The sequence below is a fragment of the Thunnus albacares genome, chromosome 12, assembly GCF_914725855.1.
Source record: "Thunnus albacares chromosome 12, fThuAlb1.1, whole genome shotgun sequence".
NCBI lineage: Eukaryota > Metazoa > Chordata > Actinopteri > Scombriformes > Scombridae > Thunnus > Thunnus albacares.
Genome location: NC_058117.1, coordinates 7,553,204 through 7,564,739, shown reverse-complemented (window position 1 = coordinate 7,564,739; position 11,536 = coordinate 7,553,204). Strand labels below are relative to the sequence as shown.

Below are 11,536 nucleotides of genomic sequence, written 5' to 3'. Positions count from 1 at the left end.
AAAGCAAACATCCACAGCAGTAAAACTGCAGTATTCTGAACTGAATGCATTTTTAAAAATGTTTGCAGCAAATACACACATTAGACAGTTGTTTACATGTCATTTTAGTTATAGTTCCCTTTCTAAATTCTTCTTCGGGTTATGTCCTGTGTTAATTCAGGATATTACATAATCTATGTCAGTGAAACAGTGACCTGAGACACAAGGATGTTTTGGGGAAAAGCAGCAAAACTATGGATGGTATCAGTGGTATGTGAGGAAACAGCAGGGCCTGTTCTTGCTTGTTCAACAGACACAGATACCAAGCAAAGACACAGACTAGAGAAGTTATTTGCTTCCTCCTGTGTGTTGAAATAAAGATAAGCTTTATTTGATACTGTCCATAATTATCCACTTGAAACAAATTCACTGATTTAGATGGAGTATCTGTTAATTGGTTAGTTGCATGGCACCTTATACAGCCAGGTATAGCTTTTGATACAGATACATCTTTGCTGTAAAAGGACATTGCCTGGACTAACTGATGATTTTCCATTTATTCATTAGGTTTTCTGTCCATAGAAATCAGGGATATTATGATGTATTGTAACTACTTCAGAAATGCTGTAAAGCAGTCATTGTTCACATAACTCTGAGAATGTAAAAATGATCACAGAGATACTGAAAAATTGACTCATAACAACTGATGAATATTTTGTTAAATAAGCAGATGCTTTAATGAATAAAGTGGCTGAAAAAAGGTCAATAAATGGTCAAACAATCTGACCGGAGAACATGAATATGTACTGTAACACCGTCTCCTGCCTCGTCAAGTACTTCAAGATGCCCTTCAGCAAGTTGCTCCACCCTAAGCTCCCAGGTGAAGGTGTGCAAGTGCATGAAGTATGAAACTGAAATAAAGAGCATGTTTTCTGGTGTCTGGGAATAATTAATGGTAATAAAAATACACATCTGCAGTGATAGTTTTCTGTGCATTTAACAAAATAATCTACATCTTGTGTTCACAAATATGCACTTGTGACACTGATACAAATATAAAGGCCATACTGCACTTTGTTTTCCTGCCTGTTTCTCTGAACCTTGTGGATTTTGGAAATGGTCGGCCCTGGCCCGGAAGCTCTCCCCTGATGCTGCATTAAAGCTCACTCATCCTGATGCTGACAGCGCGCTGAGGGTAAGCCAGGGCTGAAAGGGAAGTGCTGAGAGCCACAAGAGCCCCAACGCACCAGTGATTGCAGTGCTATTATCCTGCCAAGGCTAAGCTGCACATGAAAAGGGAAGCAAAGACTTCATCTCTGCAATTCAGTGTAACCAATATGCTCAAACTGACCGTGAACTATGCCGATGGGCAGTGAGCCAATTCTGCTATTCAGCCTTCTTGGTCATGTTTACTTTTTGTTCAAAAGAGGAACAGGTGGCCACATGAAAATAGAATTACCAAAGGTTTTTGCAGAAGTTGACCACAGACATGAGTCAATGGGAAATTTCCACATTATGTAAATAAGACTTATCAAACATGATTACAGTATCTTGAGGCTTATGAATGTTTTCTCAGGTGACTGTCCCCTCCCTGTTTAGTCACATCTAGTGTTTCCTCTTGGTGAGGAATTAGATCTCAGGAACTGAAAGTGTTTTAGAGTCTGCAAAGAAAACAGGATTACAAAAAATGGATTAAAAAATATGGGTATTTTTCACTTTGGTTGCAACTTAATAATGTGACATGCTCTAAATACTGGCTACATTTGTCATGCAGTATATGTTAACCAGTCCCATATGCCTGATGGCAAAATCTAGTGTTAAGGTGTAACCTGCCCTGTTGTGACATCAGCAGTGCAGATTGCATGGCAGGCTTGTCAAACCGGTGTTGGAGCCTACAGGAGTGCTGACACCATTCAGACTGGCAGGAGAAACCCACCTGTTACCGCCTTTGGGTGTGTTGTCTTCAAACTCGGTTGAAACAATCCCGAAGTCAAGTTTTCTTATTTAATTGCGCACATGGAAAGAAAGAGCAGCTGTGGATGAAAAGGTGCATTCAGTGAAACGAGGAGAGAGCTGACTGCGAAAAAAGGAAGAAAAAAACAAAAACAAATCAAAGAAGATGGAAACGAATGGACTCGAAAAGCAATACGGTAGGACAATTCACATGTTCTAAATAAACGTTTTGCGAGTCTTGTAAGTATTTCCCACCAGATTATCCCAATTATCTTCAGGCAAAAATGAAACCAGCAAACTAGAGTGTCTTTCACTCATTTATCTTACAATTTAATTGATACCGTTCATTTTTTCCTCTGTATTTCATATTTATGTATTGGGATACGATCACCCGCAGGATTATTAAAATTGTTTGAAATTCTGCTAAAAGGTGTGGCCACTCTCATCCAGTTGATATAGTTTCACCTTGCTGCAAACAGAAACAAGTGTTGCCTGACCAAAACCAAAACAGCGCACAGCCCTCATATAAACCACAGAGCAAAAACACCCTCATTACAAGCACTGTTACCGAGACCTACTGTTATAACCATCTGCCCTTATAGCTTTTAATGTATTTGTTGATTATACGTTTTTTTTTATATCAGTCAGTATTGTCGCTTTGAGTGACTAAATCACAGCACTTGACAGTACCACCATGTCACCACTAAGTGGAGCCCGTAAACTAACCAATGAACACCATATACAGTCTCACACAAATGTTCTGTTTAAACGTAATATTTTGTAAAGTTTAGCATTACATTAATTGGAATACCATCACACGGTCACACTTTGAACTTATGTGGAATTTCTGTCTGGTCAGGCAAACTTTAAAGTCATTAAACTGTGTTTTTGTATCCTGTTTATAATGTAAACAACAGGATATATTTGAATTTTCAATAAAGTAACATTTTTTTCCGAAAAATGCTATTTAAAATGAAATGCATATACCACCATTTAAACCGTACGGAGGTTGTAAACCATCCCTACCAGCGTTACGCACACTTGACAAACAGTAGTAGCTCTAGTTCGTGTCTGTCTGTCAGCTGCGTCCTGACACAGATGATAAGTGAACTTTGAGTGGGACTGGTTCACGCCCTTTAGCACATTGGTCTGTTCCGACGCCTTGTGAACACAGTCTGGTAGTGTCTCAGCACCCGTGGTCACCATGGATTGCACACAAAGACAACCAAAAACCAGCAGATCTGAGGAAATGCTTCGTTATGCCAGGAACCAAGAGGTGATGCACATGAACGTAAAGCTCCTAGGTAGGCGGCACACTTATTTGCGGGATATCTTGTTACAGATGTGACCATAAGGTTGTGCGGTGTCAGACTGCATGCTTTGGTGTCACAGCGTAGACCTCGACTTGTATTTATGTTTAAAGCTTTGAAACATGTTGCGGGGCTTTTACACAGTCTGCCATGGTTATAGATGGCTGACAAAAACATGGTATGGTTTGACCACACTGAGTTGTCTGATGAGATAAATGCAGGTTAAATAGGAGGCAAGAGAGTCATGTTTAAGGTTTGAGTCAACTGACATATGGATCGTGTAAAATGGCTTTCAGCTGAGCAGCTTTGCAGTCATCTAGTGTATGACCTGTTGAACTTTGCTCCCTGCTCCCCTGTTTCTCAGGTATGGAGGGTGACCCGGACCTCCAGTTCCTCCTGCAGGGGGGAGACCTCCTCAAGGTCCGCTCCCCATCCTGGAAGAAGACCCGTTACTACAGACTTCAGGAGGATTGCAAGACCATGTGGCACGAATCGAAAAAAACCTTCAGGACAAAGCAGACCTGTGAGTGCTGTCCCAGCATCCCAGCTACATGTGTGTGAGACCCGCCAGCAAAACCTCTTAGACACATCTGTCTGGTGTTGTGGTGGATACACGTCTCACTTAATCTCTTCTTTACCTGTGACTTACACATATAATTATTACCTAACAACATCCAACACAAATTTGCCTTCTGATACAACTAAAACCATCTTTGATATGTTTTCTCAGGAAAGTTGGGTTTTGCCTTCATGGATTATAAAAGTGGAGGACTGATCATAGAGCTATAAAAGATTATTTCTGTCGGAAAGGCCTTGGTATCACACATGACTGGGTTGCTCATGATAGCACTGATAAGTTTTATGGGTGTGTTTATGGAGATAGTGATTTTTTTATTTTTTATAGTGCATGGAGGAGTGGTTTAAAATAGGCCTGGCTATGTTTTCACTTGGATTACATCCATCAACTGTTCTTATAACACTCTGATAACTGAAGTATGACGATGCTTTTATTACCGTTGCCATGTGCAATAACATGCATCTAATAAGTCTTTACATTAGTGACTTAAAACTTAAATGGCAGCTGTTTGAAAATGGTGAAATTCAGGTCCCAGAAACCTGTAAAGTGACGTCAGTAAACTGCAAACAGCAGGTATATGTTTGCCAAGCAGGCTGGTCTGTGATGCCTCATACCTGAGGACACCAAAAGTACAACAGCAAAGCTGTTTCAGCAGAAGTAAACAGACTTTATGTGTGTAACTGCAGGAAATTAATTTACCGAATGAAATACTATAACCCTAAAATATGATTAATGGCCTTTCTTCTGTCCTCAGTTTCACTTGATGACATCTCAGCGGTTCGAGTGGGCCGTCAGTCGGAAGGCTTGAGGAAGTACACAGAGGAGCAGGTGGATGGTCGCTGTTTCTCCATCATCTTCAAGGGCCGCCGCAAGAACCTGGACCTCATCGCCAGCTCAGAGGAGGAGGCCAAGCAGTGGGTCAACAGTCTGCAGAAAATGGTCTCCAACATGAACAACCTCAGCAGCCAGCAGAAGACAGAGCAGTATCCTTGTCATGACAGTGGAAGTTATTCTATGAATCCGACTGATTTACAATCTTGGTATCAGTCCTCAGTGACCATAAGTGCCATGTGAGGTGAATGACAATCTATTTGTACATGCATATATCCATTCCTTACATTAAAAACTTTTCAGCTGGATCTTCAGCTGCCTGGTGAAGGCAGACAAGAACAAAGATGACAAGCTGAGTCATTCGGAGGTCAAGAACTTCCTGCGTCTGATCAACATCGAAGTGGACGACAACTATGCAGAAATGCTCTTCAAGGTGAAGCCCTCAGAGCTTTTTGATGCTTCCTAATGATCAAAATCAATCTAAAAACAGATAAGTCATTTCTGCAGGGTCAGTGAGTGGATGTAATTTAACACCAAATTATGTTTTAAGCCTTCTCACCTGAACTGATCCAATCTGTTTGAAAGTGGCTAGGTTGAGCTCTCAATGAAAAGCAAACCAGTGTTAAGTTGATATTTTAGCCTTTGGCCAGGCTGTACTTGAAGATAAATGTAGAGAAGGAATGAATTTAACACTGTGATTAGTAGATAGTCACCTTAAACCGTACCCTCTTAATATGAATAAAATAGTCACCTTTTAATATAAAGTTTATAGCAAGTTAAATGTAAAGTGTGGACTGACTTTCATATTCTATTTCCATTGTACAGGACTGCGACAAATCAAAATCTGGATACCTGTCTGGAAAAGAGATCGAACACTTCTATGGCCTGTTGACCCATCGGGAGGAAATTGACGTGATCTTCGGGGAGTACGCTAAAACCACGGACTTCATGAGCCCTGAAAACCTGGTAGAATTCCTGATGAAAGAACAGAGAGAGAAAACAACGCTGGCTGACGCACGCAAGATTATTGAGAAGTTTGAGCCGGATCAAAAAGGTCAGAAACGTATTTTGAAATCACACGTTTTTGTTTCTGATTATTAGGACGTAATGGGGGCTTTGTTTTCTTTACATTTTGTATTTCAATTCTTATAAATAATGAATCATTTGTTTAGGTGATTTTTAAAACTGTTATGATATTTAAAGACTTTAAAATTTTGCTTTGTTCTGTGTACCTATAATGTGAGCTTTGCAGCATCAATCTGGTGTCTAAAAAAAATGAAAAATGGGTGATGCACTGGTGAGTAACATGTAACTTCAGTAGGTTGATGCTAATGTGCTGCTGTAAGTTAGAAATTGACTGTAAGGACTGATGTATAACATTAGCAGTTTTCCAAGTCAAATATCACACTGGGGAGCCAGCTAACCAGTTAGACAGGATAGCAGCTATTAATTTTAACCTTCAAGATAAACTTACAAACTATGCAAAATGGGAAATATAACACTCTATTCAGTGATGTCAGTGCTCTGAGGATAAGTAATGTATTATATGTCTGTTTTACATACATGCTGGACACATGTTAAGTCAGGTTTGCAGAGCCTCTTGTGCTCTTTCACTTTTTAATGCGTACCATCTCTTCAACAAGGATCTGTTATCTTAAACTCCAATATGAAACAAGCACAGGGGAAAATCACATCCTCTACAGGGAGACAGTATGTGTACGACATACTTTGAGTCTACCCGCCTGGTTACTATTGTTCCGCTTTGTCCTCATTCAGCCAAGGAGAAGAAGCTGCTGTCCAAAGATGGCTTCCTCATGTACCTGCACAATCCAGAGGCCTTGGTCCTAAATTCAGAGCACAAGGATGTGTATCAGGACATGAGCCAGCCCCTCAACCACTACTTCATCTCCTCCTCACACAACACCTACCTCATGGAGGATCAGCTCAAAGGGCCCAGCAGCACCGAGGCTTATGTCAGGTAACAGCTTTCATTGCACCTTTAAGAATCTGTCCTTGAAGTCTCCCAGTCGTTTCAGCTGCTGCAGCTGTTATATACTGATAAAATTGTTGCAGTCTGCAGATACTTATCCAACATTTGCACTCTGGTTATCGCTCTGTAGGAGGAGGGTGAGAGCTGCAGGATGTCTCAGATTGAGCACAACATCTGTCTCAATGCAGTTTGAGGACACAGTTTAGTTCATGCAAAGAAATGTCTTCTAGTGATTAGCAGTGTTCTCTTCGCTGCATTTCAACTGGTTTACATCAGAAACATCCTGAATCAGTAGAAAATGCCTGTCAGAAACAAACCACTGAATCACAAAAAAACCCCCCAGCTAACCCTAACCCTATATCAGAGGTGTGTGAGATGTAGAGAAACCTACCTCTATATTCCACCAATAGGAGCCAAGTATGAGATTTGAGGTTTATATGATTGAAAGTAAAGTAATTCAGTCTTACTTTTTTTTCGCATTTGCATGCAGTGTTCGTGTGAGGTATTATTTTGTAGTAAGATATAATTTCCTCTATAATCCATCTTAAAATCAAGTTGGCAGAGTAAAAATGGTGACTGCTTTATCGAACCATTTTTAGTTCAGATGTTCAGTCACTAATGCGAGGTGTGACTCTCTCAGGGCTCTGCTGAAGGGCTGCCGATGTGTGGAGCTGGACTGCTGGGACGGATCAGATGACGAGCCAGTGATCTACCACGGCTACACGCTCACCTCCAAGATCCTCTTCAAAGATGTGATCACAGCCATCAAGGAGTATGCCTTTAAGGTGGGTTTATCTCTATAGTGTCCAGTAGTATCCAGTATGTTATCATAAAGTTTCCAGTGAATACTCCTCTGCTCTCTCTGTGTGTCTGGTCTTTCTATCCCAGACGTCCGATTACCCAGTGATCCTCTCCCTGGAGAACCACTGCTGCGTGGAGCAGCAGGCAGTCATGGCCCACCATATGAGCTCCATCCTGGGCAGTGCACTCGTCACGTCTCCCCTTGGGGACGGGATGCCCACAAACTTCCCTTCTCCTGAGGTTTTTTTTTCATTTTATGTTGTCCTTCGTTACTTGTCAAGACTGAAAGATGGTTGAGATGACATCAGTTAATCACAGAGCTGCAATGTTTTTATGTGCTTGTGTACCTTCAGGAGTTAAAGGGGAAGATCCTGATCAAAGGGAAGAGGTTAAACAAACTGGAGGCCAGCTTTGCTGCTGAGGAGGCCGCTGCCGATGACCCTGACGTGACAGAGGAGGAAGAGTCCAATGATGAGGATGAACAGAAGGAGGAAGAGAAGAGTAAGGTGAGGGTGACATCAAGGGAAAGTAAATGAATTAGCTTAGTTAACTTATTTTTTTTAGAACTATGAGATATTTATTTTTGTATCACCTTTATCCTCCATTTCATGTGTAGAAGAAAAAGAAGCTGAAACTAGCGAAGGAGCTGTCCGACATGGTGATCTACTGTAAGAGCGTCCACTTCCACAGCTTTGAGGACGCCAGAGAGAACCAGAGCTTCTACGAGATGTCGTCCTTCAAGGAAGGAAAGGCCGTGAATCTGGCAGAGGAGTCAGGTGAGGAAAACTCTGTGCTGAATTCAGTCAGGTGTTTTAGTCCCTGTGAGGATATTTTATAGATTTCTTATCGGTGCTTTGTAAAATTCCTGTAAATTTGACTCTTGAAAGCCCTGTTTTGATTTATTATGAAGCTCATAAATATGGCTGAGCTGGAAACAACCATTTAAACATGATTTAAACACAATTTCCTCCTTTTAGAAGTTGGCCTAATCCCTTAGTAAACTAAAAAAGTTACACAACAATAAAATGTAATCTGCAGTATGGAAAATCTAAATTTTTAAAGCCTGCCTAATTATTTAAATATGTGTTAACAACATTTCTAATAGTATACAAGTGGAAATTTATCCTCAATTTGAGAATTAGGCTTTTAAATGTTTCATTTTCATTTTTAAAAAAAATATAGTTATTTTGATAAATATCGAGTGTTTTTGTCAAAAAAGAAATGGAGTCTAACATTTTCCTTTCCTTTCTACTTCAACTCATCCTATTTCCACTCATACACCATCAACTCTAAATATACTTAAGAAAGAAACACTGATAAACAGTTGTTGTCCTTCTGTGGTGATTCCAGTTATAATGGTGTCTTTCTCAGGGTCAAGTGTGGGTAAGCTGTATCTTGTGTTGATAGAAAAGTAGAAACTTAGTTTCAGCTGAGTAGATAACTCTGTTCTTTGGTCTTGTTTTCTACAGCGAATGCCTACATCCATCATAATGTGGACAAGCTGAGCCGCATCTATCCAGGAGGCACCAGGACTGACTCATCCAACTACAACCCAGTGCCCCTGTGGAACGCTGGCTGTCAAATAGGTACATAATACAACACTGGAGGAGATTACAAACTGTCACATATACTGTCCTGTCTGATAATACAGCACTCACCAGTGGAAAATGAGACAGTTATGTATTTTTCACTGTCCCTGCATCATCTTATTCATTCCTTCCCAGTGGCCTTAAACTTCCAGACATCCTGCACGGACATGGATGTGAACCAGGGCAGATTCCTGATTAACGGTAAGAGCGGCTACATCCTTAAACCGGCCTACATGAGGGACAGAGCCTCAGAGTTCGACCCCATCACCCTGACCCGAGGAGACTGGCTGAAGCACAAGACGCTCCATGTCATGGTGAGGCTTTTATTGTGAAGAGATACACCTGTGGGCCTTATTCCCAAACATGTGTGTCCTGCTCAGTAAATACTTCATATTAAGAAGGATCTGCATTATCTCCACCTGTCACCAGGTTATATCAGCCCAACAGCTCCCCAAAGTGAACCAGAAGAAATCCTCCATCGTTGACCCGCTAGTTAAGGTGGAGATCTACGGAGTGCCAGCTGACGTCGCTGTGAAAGAGACTGGTCATCTTGAAAACAATGGTACTTATTCTAACTTTAAAACATTATTTTTCAATGCAGTTTACAAAAGGAAGATAACTGTCATATACATGTCTTGTGTTTCCGCATCTATTTTATACTTTTAGTGTAGTATTTTCCTAATTCTAGCTGATCATTAGCTGAACATAGCCACAACACTGATTTTTAACACAGCTACAATGAAGTTCAGTATTTTTCTTAAACATAAACTGAAAATATCAAATGACTTTCTTAGGATTTAACAGCACAGTTTTTTTTCCAGAGCCATGCTAATACATGTCATCTACTGATAATAGCCTCAATAGACCAGAATGCAACAGTGTACACAATGCAACGGTGCACATAAAACAAATATTGCATCTTTAGGTCTGTGACTGTTGCTCGCCCCCTGGGTGTAGTGGAAAGGCACTCTGGTAGACTAGGCAGGTTAAAGGATCACAAAATAACTCCTGGAATGCGCTGAACATGAGAAATTAATGACGCAGAACATCCGTCAGATGTTAGATTACTGACGGTTTCTTTCTGCTGCAGGTTTTAACCCACAGTGGAACGAAAACTTCCAGTTTGACGTGTACGTGCCAGAGCTGGCAATGGTGCGCTTTGTCGTGGAAGACTATGACTCCACGTCTGATAATGAGTTTGTTGCACAGTACACACTTCCATTCAACAGCTTAAAAATGGGTGAGTTCATGGACGTTTGAAACCTTTTTCACACTGTAACCCAATGATGCAAAAGCATTGATAGCTTGATGTTTTCTTACTTCATAAATGAACAGAGACGGGAACTATCTCTTCTCTGGTCAAGCATAGAGAACTCAATTCACATGCTGCACAAAGAGCTCTTCATATTCTCCTCTTTCTGACTGCAACCGCTTTGTGCTCCCACACAGGATACAGACATGTGCCTCTGCTCAATAAAAACGGAGACCTTCTCCCCTCAGCTGGACTCTTCATACACATCATGGTCATGGATGCTGAATAAGATGTTACCGCCTGGCTTTGTCTCTCTACAGGACACTAGGACTTTCATCACACAGCCATGTTTTAGCTGTTTTTAATTGGATTTTATATTCTTTTTTTTAAAAACGCTCTTTAGCTGTAGTTCGTGATTAACTTATTGGCTTAATTCCAGTAGTTTAAGCAGATAAAGACCACATTCTTCTCATGGGACGGTAGTGTCAGTTTTAACTAAATCATCTGCAACTGGAAATGAGTTGTGCTGGGAGGCAAATTCTGTACATATACACTTCATAATGCTGCATATGAATCACATTACAGGGACTATTATACAAACTGTTTTTAATTGGTTTGTATGAGTTGCACTAGTTTTGTACCGTGTTCAGATGGTGATGGCATTGGTTGTTTTTTTTCTTCTTTTGTAGACAACTTGTGTCCCTCATTTCCGGTCAGTTAATGTATTGTGTATTTAAATCTTTTTATTCAAATGACCAGTTTCTAGATACACGTAAGCAGTACTTTCAGTCAAGTATGATTCATCTTTTGTGTAACATGATATTGACTATTTCTTTATCTTTTTATGAATCAAGATGAAGATAAAAGTTTTCAACATGAACACCTGTCTCAGTGTATTTTATTATTAACTTAATCCCCAGACTATTAATCCAGTGGTACCAAGTAATTACTTCTGTTCAATAAAATATAACAATGGCATAACAAAGTGTAATAGTCTGCAGTGCATACAATAGGATATTTAACCACTTTGAACTACCCACACAGGCTGAGCCACTTTAACTGTTCCACAGAATAAAATCATTACCCAATGAACTTTGGATGGACACACCCTCGGTACACAGAGTCCAACAATCAAAAGGAGGTCAGGGAGATGATGCATGCAGATAGGTTAGCTTATGGTTGAATTGCATAATAACCTTTAATCATATTTACTTAAAGTCGCCCTCCACTCAAACATGTGTTTTCCTTCTTGTT

At 40.4% G+C, this 11,536-nt stretch overlaps 1 protein-coding gene across 2 annotated transcripts; it reads left to right on the top strand.

Annotated features, from left to right (window-relative positions):
* The first annotated feature begins 1,778 nt into the window (after window positions 1-1,778).
* On the top strand, window positions 1,779-11,162 carry plcd1b (phospholipase C, delta 1b). 2 transcript variants are annotated; one of them, XM_044369231.1, is made up of 15 exons: window positions 1,779-2,129; window positions 3,607-3,765; window positions 4,574-4,802; window positions 4,954-5,083; window positions 5,476-5,704; window positions 6,427-6,628; window positions 7,281-7,425; window positions 7,529-7,681; window positions 7,795-7,947; window positions 8,058-8,217; window positions 8,911-9,027; window positions 9,166-9,344; window positions 9,460-9,592; window positions 10,121-10,270; window positions 10,480-11,162. In XM_044369231.1, the coding sequence occupies exons 1-15, from the start codon at window positions 2,099-2,101 to the stop codon at window positions 10,569-10,571; spliced, it is 2,262 nt and encodes a 753-aa protein (XP_044225166.1). In that variant the 5' UTR covers window positions 1,779-2,098; the 3' UTR covers window positions 10,572-11,162. The 2 variants fall into 2 exon arrangements, with proteins under 2 accessions (XP_044225166.1, XP_044225165.1); XM_044369230.1 differs by lacking the exon at window positions 1,779-2,129 and adding an exon at window positions 2,935-3,236.
* The last annotated feature ends 374 nt before the right edge of the window (window positions 11,163-11,536 follow it).